This window comes from Convolutriloba macropyga, chromosome 14 (assembly GCF_964194025.1).
Source record: "Convolutriloba macropyga chromosome 14, txConMacr16.3, whole genome shotgun sequence".
In the NCBI taxonomy this organism is placed as follows: domain Eukaryota; kingdom Metazoa; phylum Xenacoelomorpha; order Acoela; family Convolutidae; genus Convolutriloba; species Convolutriloba macropyga.
Window position 1 is genome coordinate 17,293,704 of NC_134481.1, and position 25,394 is coordinate 17,319,097.

General features: G+C 39.0%; 2 protein-coding genes across 3 annotated transcripts in view; one reads left to right on the forward strand and one right to left on the reverse strand.

Moving 5' to 3' along the window:
* LOC142353106 (trifunctional enzyme subunit alpha, mitochondrial-like) overlaps nucleotides 1-25,394 on the reverse strand; it is a 249,227-nt gene that overhangs the window by 47,303 nt on the left and 176,530 nt on the right. The window lies entirely within an intron of this gene.
* LOC142352865 (nose resistant to fluoxetine protein 6-like) lies at nucleotides 4-22,673 on the forward strand (the record flags this gene model as incomplete). The annotated part of the gene is made up of 7 exons (XM_075405020.1): nucleotides 4-244; nucleotides 5,630-5,968; nucleotides 7,200-7,385; nucleotides 7,859-8,113; nucleotides 8,660-8,908; nucleotides 21,161-21,336; nucleotides 21,767-22,673. Coding segments are annotated over 7 exons (2,088 nt in total), but the record flags the coding sequence as incomplete, so codon positions are not given.

The following is a 25,394-nucleotide window of genomic DNA, read 5'->3' on the forward strand; positions in this document are numbered from 1 at the left end:
AACTTTGTGAACATTCCGAAGGAAGAACTTTACACTGCTTCAGAAATTGTAAAACTGGTTCAAAATTTTTTCATCGAAAATATCGATGAAGTGGTGAACTACGCCGTGTCTTCTGGTGATTGGGGTCAATGTCTCAAAGATTTGGAGATTGTGGTTACTGCTAATGGCACCCAAAACTTCAAATTTTGGGATTCATTTGCAGTTCCTTATACTGGGTATGCTATGCTTCGTAGAATATTTCCAGGTAATTTATTTCTACATCTTTAACAACCCCACCACTCTCACCGCACAAAATCTGTGACTTAAAAAGTTTGTTTAACGATTTAATCACTGTTATGCTTGTCGCATTCAACAGCAGGAGGAAGAGAAAACAGTGGTGACCGCCTTCTTTTCAAAATTGCTTTCCCAAATTTAGCAAATTAGTTCTTAAATTTTGAAATGAGTTTCCTACTGGTATTTTAAATACCCTTACCCAAAAGTTTGCAGCTTGTCAAATGGAGCTGTTCTCTACTAAGAAGCGTTAGTTGATGTTAGCGAGTAAATAAGCGAATATTAATTAATCGGAATCGAGTTTTTGGATTCAAATTTAAATGCGTATAATACGTTCTAATATACGTAGAAAGCTTTAAAACAGTTCCTTTAACCTAATTTTAAATAAACATAACCATGATATGTACAGATTAAAGCGGTTTTCGGTTGAATATTTTTAGGTTTTATAGACGATTGTTGACCGATCATGAACACATTTTGGAGGCAATGACATCAGACAAAAAGCCTGTCAAATGAAAACCGAAAAATGTCTTGCCGTCGAAGATCTCTTGTTGGCCAAAACGATTGGTCAAGTATGAAGACTTTAGTGAGTAGTATAATAGTGACATCAAAGAAAACCTACACAAAAAAGTGCGTAATTGAGGTTCCGGACGCTCACAGGGTCCGACAAAGCGTCGTACCTACCTCACCATCCGAGTGTAAACCCAAACAAACCATTTAAGATGCGTAGGTTGCTGAAAGGAGAAGCAAAACTTTACGGTGCTTCGTTGAATAAGTCCTTACTCACTAGTCCCGATCTGCTTTAAAAACCTCATTTATGTACTTTTCCGCTTCCAACAACAGCCATATGCCTTCTCTGCCAAAATCGATGGATTGATTCTAAAGGTGGGAATATTACCATCAGATCAACCGTCACTTCGTTTTTTTGTGGCGGGAAGAGCCCACAGCCAAAGATGTAGTGTATCATTACATGCGCAACATATTTAGGGCTGAAAACTTTCCCACCTCCGCCAACTATGCACTATAAGGCACTGAGAGCGACAATACAAAATTTTAACCCGACGCTCGCTACAAAAACCGTCTTTGAAATTGTTTACATTGACGATTTTCTTGACTCGGTAGAATCTTCTGAGACGGCCAAAAATAGATCGAAGGAATAGTTACATCTTTTCCATCTCGCTGAGTTCAAACTTACTAAGTTTGTAAGCAATGTGCCAAACTTGGTTGATCGAAATGATGTTCCCCTCAACTATTGAGTCCAAGCTCATTGCTTCATGCCAGGAAAATGCTTTTCGGGCAAATGTGGGACCAAAATAAAGACACCTTAGTTGTGAGCAGATGTACCAGCAGCCCAATTACCAAGTCACTCACTCAACCCGATTACCAAGTAACCCACCCAAGATCTTTGGCCCAATTGGTCTTGATGCACGATTTACTGTTGGTGCTCGACTGCTCTTAAATGACATCTAGCGTGCCACAGGACAACAATTGGATGACGTGCACCCATAAGACATGGTTCAAAGATTTTTGGTGTGGAGTGCAGACTTAACGAAGCTTAAAAATATTAAAATTCATAGAAATTATTTTACTGGACACCTTGTTAATCTAGAATTGAGTATTTTTTTCGACAAATCCCATTGAATTTTCAGTGCCGTCGCATTCTTGCGAGTCCGAGCCGAGTCACAACTCCTACGGGAAAAGACAAAACTGAGCTTGCGTTTGCTTTTTGAAAAGTGTCTGTGGCCGCATTAAAGGTGATAACTTTCCCAAATCTGGAATTGCAAGCAGCTCTAATTGCTGCGCGGTTGAAAAACAAAAATAATAGGGCACTAACTGTAACTGTAAACCAAGTATTCATTTGGACTGACAGCAGGACCCTTTTTTAACGGATTAATTCTAATTTAAAGCAACCAATCCTTGTTTGTTTACCGCGTTTGCGAAATTTCGGAGTTTACTAGGCTTGACCAAAGGAATCACGTCGCAACTGAGGATAATCATGCTGGCGCAGGCACGCGTGGTCTGTCTGCTGATGTTTGGCAACTAAGCAGTTGGGTCAAAAATTTTATTTAATTCAAGTGCCCCTTCGTACCGAGCCAAAACCTCATCAAAAACATCAAACTTGGCGTCTGCAAATCAGTTGCTATTAAAGATACAATAATTCTGGCGACATCTCTCAAAAAACAAACAACTCCCGTTGTTATTCCCATTTGATACATTTAGTTCTAATCAAAATTATTGCGCATTGCCACATACGTTCTCAAAATTGTTCCAAAAATTGACGGCTAACGTAAAATTGATGGTAGCATGAGTGACCCTACTGAATTTGACGAAGAGGAGCTTACTAAATTTGGTTCGAGAGAGTCCTCTGAAACTCAAAAACAATATAATCTTCTTGAACAAAAATCCGTTACACGGAGTGGCAGAACCGCTCCACACCCGACGTTTCTTAGTTCAATTATACCAAACTGTTCCTCTGGCCCTATCCAGCAGATAATGGAAGTTTTTTAGCAAAAATTATTCCATGATCTTAGATGCACGTTAACCGTTAGTGAAATTGTTCCTTGGACACACCAAGGTGAGCAACAAAAACAAGGCGTTGGATACCTTTGATCAATTGTGTAGGAACATTTACGGTATTGAAACTAAAATCACCATTGCGCACCATTAAAGAACACTGCCTGAGGTGCAGGGAAATCCAGGCTGTAACTATGCAACGAATGAATTTGGACATAATTAATAAAAGAGTTTCTTACAAATCTCCTCTCTTCACGAGCACTGGAGTTGACTTCTTTGGGCCATTTTATGTAATTATCCGCTGTACTACTGAAAAAAGTTGGGTATTCCTGTCCACTTGTCTTACTACTCCAACTGTCCATGTTCAGATAGTTACATCTATGGACACCTGTTCTGCGTTATGGAAGTTGAGTGGTTTGTATCACGTAGGGTTGCCATGATTTGGTCAGACAATGGCACTAACATTAATGAAGCCGATAAAGAACTCGCGGAAAGTATTGAAAAGTGGAAAATTTTCAGTTTCGTTTCTGAGGTTGCCATCAAGGGTATAAAGTGGATATTCAATACACCCAGCACTACACGTCACGGAGGCATTCAAGAGAGGTTGGTCGGCAGTTTCAAGCGCGTTTTGTAAACTATTCCGGGCACGCGTCGCCTCATGGATGAGGTCTTGCACACTAACTTTTGTCTCGTGGAGCCGGCTCTCAGTTCGCGTCCGCTAACACCCGTAAGATTTGATTTGTGCAATTTGAACGCTTTTAGGCCCAGTGACTTCCTGTTTGCGAAGTATTCTTCAAGTATCCCGTCTCTTGTTGGTGATAATGAGTTTCATCAACGTAAGTGTTACGCTCGTGCGCAGTTGTACGCTAATGCGGTCGGGTCCGGAGTTTGTATCGAATCTGAACCGACGCTCTGAGTCCCAGACGTTTGCCGAGTAGCAACTTAACACCCGTGAATTGGTTTGGGTAGTTGAGGAAACCAACCCGAGGATTTATTACCCGACTACTCAAATTTTAGAGCTCCGGTACGGAATCGACAACGTCTTGCGTTCCTCCGCCTCACGTATGCCGAATGGTTCACTCGTCCATCTGTTTGTAAATATTGCACCAGTTTTCCCCAACATCTTCTTCCCAATAAATAAGCAAATATCAACCAATCAGAATCGAGTATATGGATTCGAGTTCAAAAAACGTTCGTTTAACCTCAATTTAAGTAAATATACTCACGATATGCACAAATTAAGGTGGTTTTTGGCTTAAAGTTTTTAAGTTTGCCAGACGAATGTTGATCGATTTTGAATTAATTTCACATCAATAACATGAGAAAAAGACCGGTTGAAAGAACATCAAAAAAATCTAACCGTCTAAAATCTCTGGTTACTCTGAACGTGATGATGCCTCTACGTTAGCTTTTTCGAATATACGTTGCTATGTGTCGACGAAACTGATATAGTTGATGAATTGAAACTGTTTTTGTTTTGGACTGCAGTTTCACTGAGTTAATAGTTTTCTTTGATTCCAGAACTATGGGATCTTCATGTGGATTGTCATTATGTGCTCTGAAGTGACTATAATGATAAGACTCTGATCAGACTCAAGTGTGCTCAAGCGCTCAAATTGCCCTGTAATTTCGAGCGCACAATGAACAGACGTGCGCTCGAAATGGTCTTGATCTGGACAATTTCGAGCGCACACTTTGACCTGGGTAGCGATGAAACTGAAGTAGAATACTTGATAAAACTAGACTTGTATGATAAACTTTTTATACATCAAAGCTTCAATAGACTAATGTCTAAAAAGGTAAAACTTCTTCATATATTAAAATCTAGAATTAAAAATTTGATAACATTGATTATTTTCGGAAGTACTCTTGAACAGAGCCTCAAAAAGTTTGTAAAATATTTTGGGGTGATAATTGAGAGCAATTTAAAACTCGAAAGCTGAGGCCTAATTTTCCTAGTCAGACAGATGCTCAATTTGTAATTTGTAAGAGTTTAATAATTGAATAGTTGAACTGATGACATGAAGCGTTTTAGTATAATAGTGGTCATATCTCTTCCGTTTGAATCACTTTAAAAGAAGCCTTAAAATTGTTCTGCTAGAGTGAATTTTTAATTGAAAAAGCCAGTAGTAGATACTGAAGATTCGATTGTTATTTAGTATTCAACTGCAAAGAATTTACAATAATTATTAAATACTGAATTCAGTGTAAGCTGAAATTTTAACAGTATGCCTCTGCATAAAGGTGATAAAAAATGTTTCTGATTACTTAGTTGTTGATTCAAACCTTGTAGAGGAACCTTTACATTTGCCAAACTTCTGTAGGACCTTTGCCAGATTGAGCGAACAACTCTACAGGAAAAAAAACAAAAGATTGCAAATAAACAATACACCCCCCCCCCCCCCAAAGAACCAAAAAAAGCGCCAGCACGCTCACAGAAGCCCACAACTCAGAAAACTAATCTGCTAATGGCTCTTCTAGTTTTTAGAAACTGAAAAAAATGTTATTCGGTTTTATCTGAAAAACTAGAGAATGTCAACCTCGTCGTAAACAGACAAAAACACCGAAAAATTAAACTTCAAAGAAGACGAGCAAAAACTGATCTATGCATGAATTAACTACGGATATTTCTCGCAAAAAGGAATACACAACCAGTAGACAGTTGATAAATAATACGAATTAGTCAAAATGTCCCTAACTTTTTTCCGATGGGAACAAAAACGAAAAAGCAAAAGAAGTGAAAAAAAGCTCACTCAGAATAAATTTTTGGCAAATTATAGGGAATTTTATTCTATTGTGAACAATTCTAATAAAATTCCATGAACAAGGTTTCAAATTTTTCCAGGTCAATTCGAAGAATGTGTCAACGCCAAAACTGGATTCCAGCCCGTGATGTCATATTTCCCGGAAACCGCCCCATTTTTGCTTACGTTGAGCTTTGCAGATGGAAATTTTTCACTGTCAACTGGAGTATGCATGCCTCTCTCGTGTAACCAGAAACGAGTTGGGGAAGTTTTCTTTTTGGTTCTGGAATCGGCTGGAGTTGGGGTCTATTCTGCCCAGGCAGTTGGAAGGGAGACTTTTGAGCCGGATTCGGCATTTGGCATTGCTTCCTTTGTGTTCTCCGTTTTAGTGTTTACTGTGGCTGTTGCTACTACGGTTGCCGGATTGAAGAGATTGCACGGTGAGATATACCGATACCAGAAATTTAAAAAGTTGCGTCTAAGAGGTACCCAGTTCGAAGTTTGAACCCCATTTCACAGCTACAAAATGGGTGTAAGGACATTTGTAATGGGCTCCAAAACGCACGCCTTTGTGGCGATAAAAAATTGATGAGAGTGAATGAGTGTGGACACCATAGAATTCCACTTTTAGTCAATTTCTTTTTTCACGTTTATTCCACTCTCATTCCACCTGTAATTATGTATTGCCTTAAAGAGCCAAATTTTTTAAACGTCTGCCATAGCATAGTATTAGGAAGCCTTTTCAAACTTATTTGAAAGAGTGGGCCTTGGCTCCTGAGGCTGAGCTTGCATAATCGAATATTTCTCAGAAGTATACGCCGACTCAGTTTATATGGAGCCAAATTCGGTTATTGCAAAGTTCAAGCTGAAATCTGAAACTCAAGAAAACAAGAAAAAACTTGTTTCATTTAATTGCGTTTGAAGGAAAAAAATCTTTTGTAAAAGATAGACAGTTGCATATCAATTAACTGGTAAACGTTTAGGTCGTGTATGTCGTTTATTAATAGTAGCTCCTCTAAATTTCTTCATCAGAGTATGTGTCAAGGCCAAAATGGCGTGTAAAGAACTTATTCAGGATCGTTTGCTAGTTTTTATTATAATATCAATCAAGTTTAAACTACTTCCCAGTTGCCAATATGTGCAAAAACCTATCAAAAAATCTCAAAGCACAACCAAGACAATTTTCAGTAAAAATGCATGGAAGAAACTTTTTCCGGGAAAAATAAAAAATTATTTACTTAACAAACAGTTTGAAACGCAAGAAAAACTTTGTATCCTTATCTCACACGTTACAAGGGGAGTCTTCTCTGAAAATTGTGTCACCCAATTGATGATAAGTTTGAGAAATGTGGATACTAGATGTGGATACTAATTGTGGATTGTTAAGACAGTGAGCAGTTTCACTTCTCAAATAATCACTAATAATACTCGGGCAATAGAATTTTTGGCTACTTAATTGCTGAAAATGATATAAATAGGTTATGCTTATCGTTAAATACTAGTTACACAATGTAAGCTATTTTATAAGTTATAATTAGCTTATTTCCACGTTGTGCATGGAAAATGTCGAAAATTTGGTAACAAAGTTTGATCAAAAATTTGGTACCGGTAGATTGCTCGTAATGTTTTCTGCTGTTTATTAATACAATACTTTTTGCATTTTCATTTCAGGTATGTACATAGAAGGGGAAAAGAGAGAGACCTACATAAAAGTGATCAATTTGGAAGAACCAGGCAACTCAGACGACACCAAAGAGGGTCAAGGTGCACCACCAGCTGATAAAGCACCTGAAATGACATTTGGGGAGAAATTCTGCAACTGCTTCGACTTCTACACTAATTTCACAAAAATACTCGGTTGGTTGAGATAAGAAGATCCCGTATTAGCAACTTTTAGTAGCAGATGAATGGTACGCCATTAATAGATCGGCATTGAAAGAATCCAACTAAAATTTTGTCATCATTTCGCTTCATAAACTGTTTACAGTCATAAATGATCGTTTAGATTTAAATATCACATTTTTAAACTTTGATGACCTTGTACACTTGAATAGGTGCTTATTTTTTCCACAAACGAAGTTGAGGAAGCCCAAGAGGTCCACAAAAGCATTTCTGAGGATAAGCTTAAATCCCAGGTTCAAAGTTACTTATAATTGGGCCATCAAAGGCCATCAAAGGGGGGTTGAGGTACATTCAAAATTAAAAGGACAAAGACAGGCTCTGACGACGAGCCAGACATGTCTGATTATAGGCAAGTTTGAGCGAGGACCTCGACCTGTAGAGGACTTACAAAGATAGTTGTCTTATAACCAAGATGATAAATATTTTAGCTGTACCGAAAGAACAGAACCCTAATCAGTTACCAGTACTGAACGGAATCAGGGTTCTGAGTCTTGGATGGGTCATCATTGGGCACACTCTTCTGTTGCAAACATTCGTGATGGACAACTTCCTCTATTTGTACGAGAGGAGTTCCAATTTGCTGTTTCAAACTGTAGTCAATGGAACCCCTTCTGTGGACACCTTCTTTGTCATGAGTGGACTTCTGGTTATGTTGGGAACTATGAAGACTTTGGATAAGATGAAGGAATTTCATAAACTTGTTTCCTCGTTCAGAAAAGCGATAATTCACGTCTAAGAGGGTCCGAAGGTGAAGGGGAGGAGTCTAAGTACTCAAATCTCGGTGGATTATCCTCCCTAAATTCCTCCTATTTAGTTGTAGAGTGGGTGTGTGTGTGTGTATGTGAGAGGGGGTGGAGGGGGTGATTTTTTAAGTGTGGGTAAAATGATGTAAGAGTGGGTCAGCAATCGGAGAACTCTTTTGAGGAAATTTGACGGGGCACAGGGTATCCGTATTTTGTAAGCTGCAAACGCAGCCTAGTGTGCTAAACTACAACGCCAACTGTTCATAAGCTCTCAAACATCAAACTTGCGCATTATAATTAATTATTTATTCTTGCTTGTTCTTCAAGGCTTCATTTCTCTGGCTATGAGTAATTTAAGCTATAAAAGCGGTGCAAGAATCCAAAAAAAAATTGTGTTAGATTTCCCATCTATTTCAGAGAAACAGTTTATTATCCAGCGAACAAAATTTAAGCCAAGCTTGAGGAAATAAGTTTTTCTGACACTACAGTCTAATAATGGCTCCTTCTACTTCTGGATGATGTTCTACATTCACCGGCTGATCAGACTATGGCCGACTATGTTGTTGACAATTCTGTTTGTGGTCGGAATCTACCCCCAGTTGGGTCCAGTATTCTACAGTACATTCTATCAGAACACAGAGGCTACTTCCATGGTTTACTTGTGCCGAGGGTTCAAATGGATGCCATCTGCGTTCTTCTTCAACAATATTTACCAGCCGGAGCAATCTTGCATAGGTAGGTTCTGAGTTAACCTATCAGTCTAAATAGTGCTTACTCGACACCACTCAACTAGTACCGTAACTACCTCTCAATAACCTTGCAAGTGGTCTCCGAAATCAAGCGACAAGCCAAAATCATTACTGAGCACATCAAATTGCAAGTCTATTGTGGTTTTTCAGTACTGGGTATTTCTAAAAAAATCTTTGCCAAGATATGGGTAGCTATTGCTATTGATATTCACGTCAAAAAAATTTTTGGGTCAAATATTTTGAATTCCGAAGAAGTTTCTAGAACGCTCCAAGTTTTTGGCATTAATTTGGAGGCACTTTCCTCAATATGCTTGTATGTAAATCACCCCAAAACGTTGTGGCGGCTAACTCAATTACCAAATTGAATAGCGCTTCAAGGTCATTTCGAGCATTGAAACTAGAATAGCGTGACATGCGAAATTTAATGCTACATTCTATCGAAGCCAAACGGATTTGTTCACTTTGTTCAACATTTATATTTAGCAACTATTATTAGTACACAATCGTCATTCATGAAGTCAAACTATAACTCAAACTCGAACTACCTCAACCACCAGCAAAACAATACTACGACTTAACGGTATTGCATCAGATTCTTTGCGATTGGATTGCGAATCAACCAGTTATTGATACAGAATATTCGACAAAACTTCTACATGGTTAACAAACTTCCCATGACATCAAATTTACACTGAAAAAGTGACATTATGGAAAAGTGTTCACATTCTGTCGACATTATTATCTACAACCAATCAACAGTTGAATTTGACATGTAAATCCACGTGACTAGCAGCATAAAAGGAGCTTGAAAAACTACCAAAAATCAGTTGAAATTTGCAATTTTGGTTATATTAAACTAACATGCAGTGCGTATTGAAGCACACTTTCCTGAGCGGTAAATTACTTGTTATCGTGTCTTGTTTCTGTAAATCATATTCGTGATTGTACAGCTTAACTTTACTCTGACTTATTGAAAATAGAATTGACTTCGAAATTCTCAAATTTTCACATTGCGTAACGAAGTTCTAATAAGTAGAGTTACAGAGCAGTTAAACTGTTCGTTCTAGTTTCATCCATTTACCAGTTGCCTAGGCTGATTCCAATTAGTTGATCGGTTGATCTGAGAACTTGGTTGCAAAGATATACAAGACTTTGTTTTTCGCCCATGTATTAAGATTGGGTATAAAATATAAAAGCTAGCCCCACCAACGCAGTTTACCCAGCGTTGCTTATTTTTACATCAGATAGTAGGCCTACCTATGGTTTATAACCCAGTGAAACCTTATCTCACTTGCGATTGTGGTTAAGAAGATATCATTAAAAAACCTCTAATTTGAGACTATTTAGTTATTTCAAATTTTGGATTTTTGCTTAGTTGAAGCGAAGTTGTTTGTTATACAGCAAGGCTGAGCAATTAGTTATCAAGAGAAATTGAGAAGCGAGTAATGCAACGGCATTCTACAGTATAGCGGATAATACAGTTCACAAAAGTTAACTGCAAAAACACAATATCCGGACAGATTTGAAACCGCTGAAACGAACTGGGCGGTGTAAAGTTTTCCTTGACTTTGATAGGAGAGCAGCCGTTACATTTGGTCCGCCGACCCGGTCAGTGGAAGGCAAACTGCTGTCCAATCTGATGAAGAGAGTGCCGAAGGCACCCCCCAAAGAGAATCAAACAAATCAACAGCGCAACGCCAGTGAGGCAGAGCGAAAGTTCCGAGTGCACTTCACAAATTACGTTGGAGAACTAACCTCGCTTAAAAGGAGCAAGCAAAGCAAAAGGCAATCAGGCAATCCTAACACAATCAGCAGAGAGGAGCTTCAATCAACAGCACAAAGGTACGACAAGAAGTTCCAAGATTTAGTGGAAGAAGTCAACACTAAAAGAAGTCTTGGCTACAAAATAATTGAAGATTCAGATCGACCCAACAAATTAAAGGTCCTCTATCAACAGACTGTCCACCTCCTAGAGGAAGAAACACCCAAGCAACTGCAGCGTCGAAACAAGCTTGTGCCCTACCAAGCAAATTTCGTTGAAGAACATCTGAAAGAAGCAAGGAAGTGCAAAGCAAGTTTGGACTATCATTGGCTTACATATATAAGCAAAGGCACGCAACCAGAAATGAATGCAGAGCAAAGCAACGCAACCCAAGCAATGAACGACAGCGAGGGCAACAACAACTACCCAACGGACAACCCAGTTGCTCAAACAGTGCAAAACGGAGCAACAGCAAGCGGCCAACAGACAGAGAATGGTTCGGAAACAAATTTGTAGCAACGGGAATTCCTAAATTCGGTTTATAGATTGAGTTATTAACAAACTCAACAAAATTTCGATTGTTTCAATTTGAATTATTTTGTTATTCTGAGAGAAACAAGTTTTTTATACAGCAAAGCTGAGCAATTAGTTATCAGAAGTAATTGAGCAACAAGTAATGCAACGGTATTCTACAGTATAGCGGATAATACAGTTCACAAAAGTTAACTGCAAAAACACAATATCCGGACAGATTTGAAACCGCTGAAACGAACTGGGCGGTGTAAAGTTTTCCTTGACTTTGATAGGAGAGCAGCCGTTACATTTGGTCCGCCGACCCGGTCAGTGGAAGGCAAACTGCTGTCCAATCTGATGAAGAGAGTGCCGAATGCACCCCTCAAAGAGAATCAAACTAATCAACACCAACAGGCCAGCGAGGCGAACAGAAGAGTGCAATTCAGTAAAGAAATTGAAGTGCGAACCCTGCTCAAAGGAAACCAACAAAGCAAAAGCGAAAAGCAACCAGGCAAATCAAGTACAACCAGCAGAGAGGAGCTTCAATCAACAGCTCACAGGTACGATAAGAAGCTTCAAGAGTTAGTGGAAGAAGTTAACACTAAAAGAAATCTTGGCTACAAAATAATTGAAGATTCAGATCGACCCAACAAATTAAAGGCCCTCTATCAACAGACTGTCCACCTCCTAGAGGAAGAAATTTCCAAGCAACTGCAGCGTCGAAACAAGCTTGTGCCCTACCAGGCAAATTTTGTTGAAGAACATCTGAAAGAAGCAAGGAAATGCAAAGCAAGTTTGGACTATGATTGGCTTGCATATATAAGCAAAGGCACGCAACCAGAAATGAATGCAGAGCAAAGCAACGCAACCCAAGCAATGAACGACAGCGAGGGCAACAACAACTACCCAACGGACAACCCAGTTGCTCAAACAGTGCAAAACGGAGCAACAGCAAGCGGCCAACAGACAGAGAATGTTTCGGAAACATCGTCAGCAAAGCAAAGGCGAGAGGAAAGGATGAAGAAATTCGATATCGAATTTGAAACCAAGATGCGACTGGAACAAGCACGGTTTGAACGGAGGAGGCTAGAGCTGGAAATGCAAATGAAGGAACTGGAAACCAAGCATCAACTACTGGAGGAAGAGCGCGAGCTAGAGCGCAAAGTGAAGAGAACAGCATTAGAGAACGATGATGGTTGTTCCCAATCAACTGGTGCTCGAGACAAGTCACCCGTCAACTGGACACCAAAAGAGAGAGATGACTCAGACTGGGCCAGCAGGATCGACAACCTTCTAACACCAGAACGATCAACAGCTCGCTTCGAAGTAATCCCTGAAGCGAACAGGCATAGTCACCTCTCACGATATCGCAGTTCACGAGACCGATCCTCAAGTGTTGAAGACCGAGACGTTTCCCCCAGAGCTAGTCTACGATACAACACTGGCTATTCAGGTAGTCGTAGCCTACCAAAGCTGAAGTTGAACAACTTCGACCGACGGAGACCCTCTCGAATGGCCGGAGTGGTCTAGTATGTTCATTGCTACAGTGGATCAACGACCAATTCCAGACTCAGAGAAGTTGAGCCATCTGAAGACTCTACTGACAGGCAAGGCAAGGTCAGCAATCTCTGGAATGGGCTATTCTGGACAGTTCTATGGTGCTGCATGGAGCATTCTGGAGAGGAAATATGGAAGGCCTCATGTGATCATTGATGCACAACTGGAGAATCTTCGCAAAGCAAGTCAGGTGAAACCTCACAACTCAACAGGTCTGATCAGTTTCTCAGTTATTGTTTCGAATTTTGTGAATGTGCTCAAAGAGTACAAGCAGATTGGTGATCTGCAGTCAAGCTCGACACTGTATATGGCAGTAGATAAACTACCCCAAGTTCTTAAAGAGAAGTGGTGGTTCTATGTTGATGATAAAGATGAAGATTGGACTGATCTGATTATGTTTGAAAAATGGCTATCAAGGATAGCATTCGTGCACGAAGGGTTCTCAGCTTTCAAGGGAGTGCGAAGAGAAGAACACCGAAGAAGCACAAATAGAGACAAACGGTTCTCGAAAGCATCGAACTTCAGTGCAAGTTCCAACGTGAAAGAAACGAAGCAAACGCAAAGTGATCACTGTCCACTAGCTGATGGCACTCATAAAATATGGAATTGTCCACTATTCAGGAACATGAGTGTGAATGATCGGTACGCAGCAGTGAGAAAGCAACGCTTATGTTACGGATGTCTAGGCAAAGGACATGCAATCAAAGATTGTAAAGTCAATGCGTGCGGCATCAATGGATGCATGAAGAAGCACAACCGGTTGCTACACTCAGAAAACCAAATGGACGAGGGCAATCATGCAGTCAACGTAAGCGCAGCAACAATCAACCAGAGTAACAAAGTTACTGGCTTTCTTCAGATAGTTCCTGTCTCAATACAGAGCGGTGGCAAAAGGCTGAACACATATGCTTTCCTCGATAGTGGATCAACGGTTTCATTCATCGACCAAAGTGTGCAAGAGAAGTTACGGGCCCAAGGCACCGGTGTGACGCTCAACATAGCTGGCATACACGGAACGAAGGATCTGAAGACAGAAAGGGTTCCTCTCAAAATAAAGGGACTACATTCAAAGGTGCATTCAATCGAAGCGTTTGCACACCCGTCAATCTCCTTGGGAAACACAGACTACAACTACAACAAGCTGAAGCAAAGCTTCAATCACTTGAGTGTTTTACCCAACAAAAACTTCAACTTGATGGAAGTTGGCATCATCCTTGGTCAATATGCTTATGAGCTACAACGCCCATAGGACTATAAGATAGGAACACGAAGTGAACCTTTCGCCGTTCTAACCGAGCTAGAATGGGTAGTCAGTGGACCCATGAGGGGCAAAAGAAGACAAAATTTTTGTCATTTCGCCTTCACTGAAGATGTGAAAGTGGCTGAGAATATCCAAACCTGGTGGGACATAGAAACCTATGCTTCCAATATCAACGTCGTCAGTCAGTCAAAGAAGGAACTGCAGGCACAAAAGATGCTAGAGAGTACGACAAAGTTCACAGGCGAGCAGTAGGAAGTGGGAATGCTGTGGACTGAACCAGAGCCAAACCTACCGAACAACTACAGCTCAGCCTTGGGTCAGCTTTACTCACTGGAGCGAAGATTCCAAAGGGACCCAAACCTGAAGAATTTGTATCAACAATCAGTAGATACAGATGTAGAAAAGGGATTCGTAAAGATATTGAACGAGTCCGAAGTGAAAGGCACCTTCGGGAAAGAATGGTATTTGCCACACCATCCAGTGCTAAACCCGAACAAGCCTGGCAAAGTAAGACGTGTTTGCAATGCCGCATCAAAGTACAAAGACATATGCCTAAACGATAGGCTACTAGCAGGACCTGATCTGCTACATGGGTTGATTGGAACAATATTCAGATTCCGTGAAGGACCAATAGCCCTGACAGCGGACACCGAATCGATGTTTCTACAAGTTCAAGTTCCCGAACAGGACAGAAGTTGCTTGAGGTTCTTATGGCGTCCAAGAACAAATGAACCTGTTCGGATATACGAAAATCAGCGTCATGTGTTTGGAGCTAAGAGTTCTCCAACTTGTGCAAACTATGCTCTCAAGCGAGCGGGACTGGATATTGAAGAAAAGTATCCAATAGCAACGAAGGCAATACAAAACAACTTCTACATGGACGATTTCATCAAATCAGTAGAAATCCCGGAAGAAGCTATTGAAGTTTTCAACCAACTACAACCTCTTCTCTCACAACATGGATTTGAACTGAAGAAGTGGATAAGCAACAATGATGTAGTTACCAAAGCAATCCCAGAAGACTTGAAGTCAATCAGCTACACGAAGCAAGTCGAAGTGGAACCCAGTACGGAGGAATCCTCAGTGTTAGGACTACAATGCACGGTTACTGAGGACAGTTTTCAAGTATGCAGAGGTACAAACAAAAAAGTTGAATTCCCTATAACCCAGAGGAAGATTCTGTCACTGGTATCTTCAGTATTCGACCCGATCGGATTGTTTGCTCCGTTTAGTGTTCATATGAGACGACTTCTGAAAAGCATCTAGACTAAGAATGGACAACATTGGGACAACAAAGTGGAGCCTAGTGAAGAAGAAGAATTCCTGAGATGGAAAGAACAACTTCCAATAGTTGCTGAAACAAGCATCGATAGAAGGTACTTCAACAGTGAGATGGATAAAACCGAACTTCATGTGTTTGCGGACGCATCTGAAGACACGATGTGTGCAGTGGCCTATCTACGTTCAAAACCAAAAGAATACTCCGCTGACTTAGCATTTGTCATTGGAAAATGCAGAGTGGCACCGATGAGGCATCTTTCAATACCACGATTGGGGTTGCAAGCGGCAGTCATGGCAGTGAGGTTGAAAGAACAGATAGTCAAGGAACATGAAAAGAAGATAAGTAGTTGCAGTTTTTGGTCAGACTCAACTACGGTATTGCAGTGGATACACAGTTCCCATCGCAAACAACAAATGTTTGTGGCCAATCGAGTGGCTGAGATACAAGATACAACTGATGTTTCACAGTGGTAACATGTCAGCGGTATTAACAACCCAGCGGACATTGGCACCAGAGCAATCAACATTGAGGAACTCAAGAGAAGTGAGTGGCTCACTTGCCGGCCTGGTTGAAACAACCAGAAAGCGAATGGCCACAGCAAGTGAACCTCATATTTGCTTCAGATGAAGAGAATATACCCTCGTCAGTCTTCATGATACAGGCTTCATGAAGAGGAGAAAGCTGTTATCCAGTGGGAACGATTCAGTAACTTCAACAGACTAGTAAATACAGTGGCATACGTACAGCGAGCTTTGAGCAAACACAGACCAGCAACACTCATAGTTAGCATCGAAGAAAGAGGAAAAGCAAAAGCAACAATCTTCAAGTTACTACAGCGAGAACAGTTTGGTGAAGAGATGAAATCTCTCAAAGCTGAAAAGGAAATTGCAAAGGGCAGCAAAATCCTACAATTCTCACCCTTCATAGATGAAGAAGGACTTATTCGAGCCAAAGGCAGAATAGGCAAAAGTCAACTGGACTTTAATACAAAGCATCCAATTTTGCTACATTGGAAACATCACGCGGTTGAATTATTCTTGCGAAACGAGCACAAGGACAATCAACACGAGGGCACTGAGCATGTAAGAAACATTGTTCAGCAGAAGATGTGGATCCTAGGCATACGAAACGCCTTAAGGTCAATCAAGAACAAGTGCGTTACCTGCAGAAAACAATAGCACCAGTCATGGCAGATCTACCCGAAGAGCGGTTAGATGCTTCAACAGCTTTTACAAATGTTGGAGTTGACTACTTTGGCCCTTTCATTGTGAAAATTGGGCGAAGAAATGAAAAGCGTTGGTGTTGTCTCTTTACTTGTCTAACTATGAGAGCGGTGCATATAGAAGTGGTACCTAAATTGGACACTGATAGTTGTCTCAATGCAATAATGAGATTTATTGCTCGAAGAGGCAAACCGAATACGATCATCAGTGACAACGGGACAAACTTTGTTGGAGCTGAAAGAGAGTTTGCAGAGTACGTTGCGGCATGGAACAAAGAAGGGATCAAAGAACATCTAATTCAACGAGGGATCAGATGGAAGTTCAATCCACCCGCAGCACGCCACTTTGGAGGAGTATGGGAGCGGTTGGTGAGAAGTTGCAAGAAAGCAATTTATGCAGTGTTGGGTAAAAGAACAGTCACCGAGGACGTTCTTTCAACAACTATGTGTATTGTAGAGCAGACGTTGAACGCAAGACCGTTGACCCCAGTCAGTTCAGATGTGAATGACTTAGAAGCATTGACCCCCAATCACTTCATGCTTGGCAATAAGAACGTTTGCTTACCCTATCTACCATGCGCAGAAGAATTTGTTGATCATCGAAAACTCTTTCGACAAACTCAAGCATATGCAAATCTCATATGGGACAGATTTCGTAATGAATATCTGCCAACTCTGAATAATCGACAAAAATGGCGATCTACGTCGAACGAAACCCTTAAAGAAGGCGATCTCGTTTGGTTGATCGAAGACAGCGATAAGCGTGGATATTATAATCTAGGTCGAGTTACGGAGACCATCGATGGGTTTGACGGTGTGATTTGATCAGCTATAGTTCGAACGAACGACGGAGTGTACAACAGACCAGTAGTGAAGCTCGCCCCAGTACTACCTCGAAAAGATGTTTTCGCGATAGAAAACAGGGCCGGCGATGTGGCGGCTGAGCTTACTAACTAAATTACCAAATTGAATAGCGCTTCAAGGTCATTTCGAGCATTGAAGCTAGAATAGCCTGACAAGCGAAATTTAATGCTACATTCTATCGAAGCCAAACGGATTTGTTCACTTTGTTCAACATTTATATTTAGCAACTATTATAAGTACACAATCGTCATTCATGAAGTCAAACTATAACTCAAACTCGAACTACCTCAACCACCAGCAAAACAATACTACGACTTAACAGTATTGCATCAGATTCTTTGCGATTGGATTGCGAATCAACCTGTTATTGATACAGAATATTCGTCAAAACTTCTACATGGTTAACAAACTTCCCATGACATCAAATTTACACTGAAAAAATGACGTTATGGAAAAGTGTTCACATTCTGTCGACATTATTATCTACAACCAATCAACAGTTGAATTTGACATGTAAATCCACGTGACTAGCAGCATAAAAGGAGCATGAAAAACTACCAAAAATCAGTTGAAATTTGCAATTTTGGTTATATTAAACTAACATGCAGTGCGTATTGAAGCACACATTTTTGAGCGGTAAACTACTTGTTATCGTGTCTTGTTTCTGTAAATCATATTAGTGATTGTACAGCTTAACTTTACTCTGACTTATTGAAAATAGAATTGACTTTGAAATTCTCAAATTTTCACATTGCGTAACGAAGTTCTAATAAGTAGAGTTACAGAGCAGTTAAACTGTTCGTTCTTGTTTCATTCATTTACCAGTTGCCTAGGCTGATTCCAGTTAGTTGATCGGTAGATCTGAGAACTTGGTTGCAAAGATATACAAGACTTTGTTTTTCGCCCATGTATTAAGATTGGGTTTAAAATATAAAAGGTAGCCCCACCAACGCAGTTTACCCAGCGTTGCTTATTTTTACATCAGATAGTAGGCCTACCTAACATTTATAACCCAGTGAAACCTTATCTCACTTGCATTTTTGGTTAAGAAGATATCACTGAAAAACCTCTAATTTGAGACTATTTGGTTATTTGAAATTTTGGATTTTTGCTTAGTTGAAGCGAAGTTGTTTGTTATACAGCAAGGCTGAGCAATTAGTTATCAAGAGAAATTGAGAAGCGAGTAATGCAACGGCATTCTACAGTATAGCGGATAATACAGTTCACAAAAGTTAACTGCAAAAACACAATATCCGGACAGATTTGAAACCGCTGAAACGAACTGGGCGGTGTAAAGTTTTCCTTGACTTTGATAGGAGAGCAGCCGTTACAGCCGTTTTTAAGAAGTTTCTGCCAGTTTTTCTGACTGAGGTTCATAAAATTTGAGAAAATTGGTGCAAGTCGCAATATTTTACAAACAATGCAAAATTGTGATGCCAATTTAGCTGTTACAGTCCTACAGCTCACCAGGGGACAAATTATTTGCAGTAAAACGGATGATTTGATTGGATCAGTCTATTGGTTCAGTATTTTTGAAACATCAAAGATTTTTTATCTTTTAATGGTCGAAAATAAGGAAAATGCAATATGCTCGATCGTTAACAAACTATGCTGAATAATTATTGGTCTCCAATTTTGATCTGATTACGTTCCATATACTGACTTCTTAGGTCCGAACTAAATGCGTACTAATTTCACAGAGACATTTACTAAAATCTAAGGTTTTGGACACTTTGTCAACTATTTTCACGTTTCCCAGACCTATTTTAGACAATTTGTTGAAAATTGTGGTCATTTTCTCCGTTTTCGAACCTTTTTTGACAGATTGTCGGCGATTTTGAGCCGCTTGTTATAATTGTCAAGTCTTGTCTAAGAATTGCAGGGCTGAATTTATGTCTAGTCTAAAACATGTAAGTCCAGGTGCAGGCCTTACCCAAGACTTGCATTTTCACTTGCAAGTCTTAGCCAAGCTTCGCATTCCGAATTGCAGGTCTAGTCCAAAACTTGCATTTAGACTGCTCAGTGCAAAAAGTGACATCTCAGCACCGAATCATTACAAATATAAGACTTGCAGATAAATTTGCCCAGTAATGCTTTTGACTTGCCGTTAGCCCCGTTCTGTGTTTAAGCTATAGGTTCGCTAAAATACTTAGCTCTTACATTAAGTTATGTTATTTTGCCTTTTGTAATAGAGGTAGCAGATAAGCCGTAATGAAAAAATGTGAATCAGAGCGTACTGCTTGAATTTGATTGGCCGAACATTCTGATTGGCTCAAACTTAGAAACTTTAAATTCACGAAGTGTCGGACTAATAAATTGTTGCCTAACTGAATAGGGTGAATGGCCGGGATGTTCTCTACGCGGCCCTTTCTTCGCTGCAACCCCTTAAAAAATTGGAGTGAAAAAAAGTTGTAATTCAACAGAGGATATTCTTTCTCTACGATGGTTTTCAATTGTTTTTCACAGAATGAAAACTGCATTCACAGTCACCGTTTCATAACTTACCAATCAGAGCTCAGATAAAATTCAGATTTTTTCTTTATATTTAAACATTCTGCTCTAAGCTGTTTCAACTATGAAACCATGGCAATAAAAACTACAAGTTGCACATCTATACTGCATAAATGTTTTTGAATTTTATGCTAAAAGCTTAGCAATAAGCAGCTTGTTATTGAAACCGACAGATCCATCAATATCTTTCTAAATTTTCAATAAATTTTTCAAAGTTAAACGTCTGCAGCAAAAAACTTAAAATGACGGTTTATCTAATAGTACAATTTGCTTGTGTTGTGAGATTATTCATATCGGGGATTTATTAGCATTTAGTCCTAAGTTTTTCACAAAATGAAAACCTAATCGCAAAAACTTTTCCCCGTTTTATATTTTCCCAGTCGAATTCAACGTCTTGTTTTAAATATAAACCCGTTGAGAAATAAAGTTCAACTAGCAAAAATTTTAGCAAATTGTATTTTTGAAGAACCTTCCGAGTGAGGAAACTACCATTCTGAGCTCCGAGGTTTTTACTCCTAATATGATGAATCAACTGAAAATTGATCGAGTTTTATTTTCTCTAAATTCTTTTTATTGTTCTAAGTGACCGAAGTACTTATGGAGAAAAGTTGCCAGATTTCCGTAATTAGCAATAAGTTGATTTCCCTTTAGCTCCAAAATTCAAGTTTATGATAAACTTGAACTGAGAAAAATTATAAAGCTTGAACTGAGAATGCAAAACGATGCCGAAAATTTGAAGATTGATTGATTTTAATGATGTGGCATTCTGTTTACGGCTGACTGCGGAGAACTGGCAAATTTTTATCTGTGAATTCTATGGGAAATTTAGGAAATAAAGTTATTCAACCGTCGTTATAGAACACGTACTTAAAAACTTATTATACTGCAAATAATATGAACCCACTGAGCTTGGGTGACACAAACTGAAAAGATCCTCTTTCTGTATAACAGATTGTGAACACATCAAAAGGCTTATGAAATTGTAACTAACTAGGAACCACAATAGATTTCTTGAGCACCGGAACATTAAAATGCTTTACAGTGAAATAGGTGAAAACTCGACAGATCACGATAAATCTTTTGCTTTATTTCTTTCTGTATCTTTTAAATCTTTTTAAAAATTTTATTTGTAACTTAAGTGGTTTTTTCAAACAAAAGATATCGAACAATTCTCGAAAGCGACATTCAGTATAAAAATATCAGTTATTCAGGTATATAATCTACCGTTCCTGCTCTTGAAATTTTGAGTGTACCTGTTCTTTCTAGCATGGGTATGGTATGTCGCAAATGACATGCAGTTCTTCCTTCTATCTCCCTTCTTCATAGTGGCAGCCAGGTTGAACAAACTCATTGGCTATCTTTCCATCCTGGGGGTCATTGGGGTCAACAGTCTGCTAGTTCTGATTGCATCTGGTGTCAACAGGGCGCCTCCGGGAGATTCAGTGAGTATAATCATGTCAAAGGAGACGAACTGAACTTAAACAACTAAATTTTTCCCCAAGAGTTTGTCCAGATATTTGTCAGGCATCTCCGCAAGCCAGCATTTTCCGGACTATTTTGCTATAAGGTTTTTCCAAAAACAAGTATTTTGGAGCCGCACTTAGCGACCCCGATTATCTGAAAAAGAGGGAAAGTCTGAAAAACTCAACCTGGGAAATTTAGATCTTTATTTCATGTTTTTCTAAGCTTGACATGAGCTTCGCTTATCTAAATCAACAGAAAGGTACACATGCCAACGTAAATATCATTCAGGCTAATAGTGGTTCGAAATATAATGACCTGCTTAAAACAGATCTATTAGGCTTAATTTTGTTCCACTGCTTTTTTTGCAGATTTAAGTTATGGTTACTGTTCATGTTATGCATACCTTAGGGCGGTGCTGCATTTACAAACCCCAGCTACTTCGACGATTTCGACTCGACCAGTATTTGGGCCACTTCCCGTCTCTACTTTGCACCCTACAGTCGATTCCAGACTTACGGAATCGGGCTCATAGTTGGTCTAATTCTGTACCAAAAAGACATAATTGAAAAGAAAATAAACCAAATTCCAGTTCCGACCAGATGTGGAGTTATAATAGGATTGTGGTCATTCGGGTTCTTATGCGGAATCGTTTGCTTGTATGGATGCTATCCTTACGCACAGGGAGGTCACTTTGGAATTTGGGCTGCTGCGTTCTACAATGCTACGTTTAGGGTTCTATGGGGAATTTTTGTGGGTATTCTAATCGTTTTATGCACACTCGGGTACGGTGGGTTTATCAACAGCATCTTGTCTTCGAACTTTTGGGTTCCATTTGCCAGGGTTAACTATACAACATACATTATTCACCTGGTGTTGTTAGAAATGTACATTATGACGGTGGAAGTAAATACCCATTTCACGACAATCAACTACACCTTGATATGTTGCGGGTTACTCTTCTGTATCAACAGTTTGTCGCTTGTGTGCAGTTGCTTCATTGAGGCACCTTTTATTCACCTGGAGAAATTATTACTCGGACGGAGTCGTTAAATATATTCAATTTATTTAACCAACCATCACGCGTGTAATCAGACCAGATCACCGGAAAAACACATATAGATCAAAAGCTGTTTTATGAACTGATCTGGCATATTCAATGACCTGATTATTTAATGGTTTAATAAAAATATAATATCTTCCAATATCATTTTTTTCAGAAATTAATTTTCAATCTATGAAAAAAAATTGCCTCACGATGTTACCTTTTTATAGAATGAACATTCTAATTATGTCTGTTAATAAACACGTTGTCACATTTGTTTTCGATTAGATGAATATCAACCCAGGTTGGGAATAGAATAATCAAAAATTGATGTTAAAAAATAGCTGAGAAGTGTAAACTTTCAAATCGAAATTGGGTGGAGAACCGTTTTTTTCTAAGTTCGGAGCCTTCCCTAAATAAATTACCTCGCTCACCACGTGTTCCTTGAACAATAGTTTTTTGTCAATGATGAGGCCCAATTGTTTACATTATGATGAATTTTGTAGTTGAATACCGTCATTTCCATGCAAAAATCCTTTTTTCCCAAGCATTTAGTTTGCGTCTTAGCTTTGTTCAAGTTCAATTTGTTTTCTTTTAACCACTGATCGACCTCCTTGAGCTTGCGTGAGATTATTTGCTGTGACTTGAACTTTTCTAGGCAAAGAATGCAGATATAATCAGCAAACATATCTTGGTGTTTCTGCAGATATCGGGCAAATCATTGATGTATAGTAGAAAAAGCAGTGGTCACAGGACTTATCCTTGAGGCACACCTTCTATAATTGTCTTCAACTGAGATTTTACTGACGGGTCTTTTACAAACTGTTTCCAATTTGCCAGGTAACTTGTGTTCAATTTCAGACTCTCGCCTCTTATGCCATAACATCCAAATTTTTCGAGAATAATTTTACGATTCACTGTATCGAAGGATTTCAAGATCAAGAATACATGCAATCGATCGAGTTTTGTGCTCACGTTTTTTTTCTACTAACAAAAAGATAGCGTCTACTGCGTTACGTTTCATTCTGAAACCAAATTGATTCTCGTTAAATAATTCGAACTTTTCCAAAACGAAACTAAACTATTGTAAATCAATTAATCAAAAGTTTTACTCAGAGAACTCAATAGTGAGATTGCTCGAAAGTCTTTTGCTAATATGGGTTCTGGAACTCTGGAAAGAGTGTACACTTTGCAATTTTGAAATCATTAGGAAAATATTTTTCTTCAACGCAGTTTTTAAGGAATCTGGCAAGAAAAGGCAAAATCACATTATTGAGCACTCTCAAAAATTCATTTGATATGTTATCATAATCGGCAGATGTTTTTCAGAGAAAAAAATAACTCTTTAAATTCAAGTTCCGTTACTGTTCTATAATAAAAGGAAAACGTAACATCTTTGAGTTTTTTCTTTCACAATTCACATAGTCAGCAACTAATTTCTTACCAATTGTGGCAAAATACTCATTGAATTGTTCATGAGTAATATCACAAAACTCGCTCGAATGTATTTGCCCAAATTCCTCTCTGAGATATTAAAATAGACTCTTAGTACCTGATTTTTTAATATTCTTCTGCCAGTATGCTTGTGTTTAATGTTTTATCAGTTTAGTTAAGAATTCTTTTTCGATTTATACTTCGTGGTTCGGATTGTTAGTCATTACACTTTATTTGTATGTTTTTTACTGACTTAGTAATCCATGGATATTCATCATCTCTCTTTGTTATCATTTTGATCGGTGCAAAAATGTGCAATTGTTCTATGATCATATCAACAAATTCACGTAGTATGAAATCAATGTTATGGCACTGATCTACTAGAGCCATGAGTTCATCAATTTTAGCTCTGATTATCGCTGACTAACGGTATTGTCGCAGAAAAATGTTTCCCAATTTCCTCATTATCCGGATTGGAATGAAGTCTTTGGTTATCAATTTTTGCTTATTTAGAAGAAACTTAAATTGTATCGGAAAATGATCACTCAGGCTATCCATCAACGCTTTTGCTGAAGTGTTTTTTAAACTGGAAATAACTTGATCAATTGAGTTCCCAGTAGAAGACGTCTGTCTTGTTACTAAATCATTAGTATAACATTCTAGATTGAAACCGCTGGCGATAACTATAAACTGATCTCTATCCAATGATGGTTTCAAAAAATCGATATTGGAATCACCGCATAAGATGATTTCATTGCTCACTGGTAGTGAAAGAAGTATTTTCTCCAATTCATCCAAAAGCAGAGTTGTTTTCTGATCTGGTGGCTTATAGTAAGCAATTTTTACTATGTTTAGATTGGCAGATGTTTCAGAGTTATAGATTTGAACTCAAAGCTGTTTTCAACCGTCGCGCAAGTATAAATGTACTTTTCATCAATATATATTTTGTTGAAAACTGCACTAAGCTAAATTGCACTCACATCAAGCTCAAGCAAGACTTGTACTTTCTTTCGATTGTTTTATTGGAGGACTGAATCCCGTACTGTTTTGAATTGTTACAACCAATAACAAAATCTGAATAACTTTGTCACATTTTCTGCAAGATTCGTTCGATTTTCTTGATGTGATTTAATGTTTTCGTTTTCGGTGTTTTAGTCGTCCAATTACCAATGACTGTTTGCCGCTGATCCGTGTCCATTGCCCAGTCGGTCGACCCGCCAACGGTTTGAGAATCAAAATTGGCCAAGTCACCGGTTGAGTCAACTGGGTCCCACTTTTTTTAATCTACTTTCACAAACACACGTCCCCTGTTATCAAATTTTTTCTTCAGCAGCATTCATTACCACGCTGTCTTTTTCAGTTACTCTCTCGACTATAAAAATGGCTCTATTCCCAGATTTATTATTTTGCAAATTGAATCTCGAATTCCAAACCATCTCACGCTGACGGTCGTAGATAAACCGAATAATAATTGGCTTGACATTACCTGATGATGAGAGAAAATGACATGCTCCGATATCTACCGCGTTTACCTGTAGGCACAGGGTACTATTGATGATC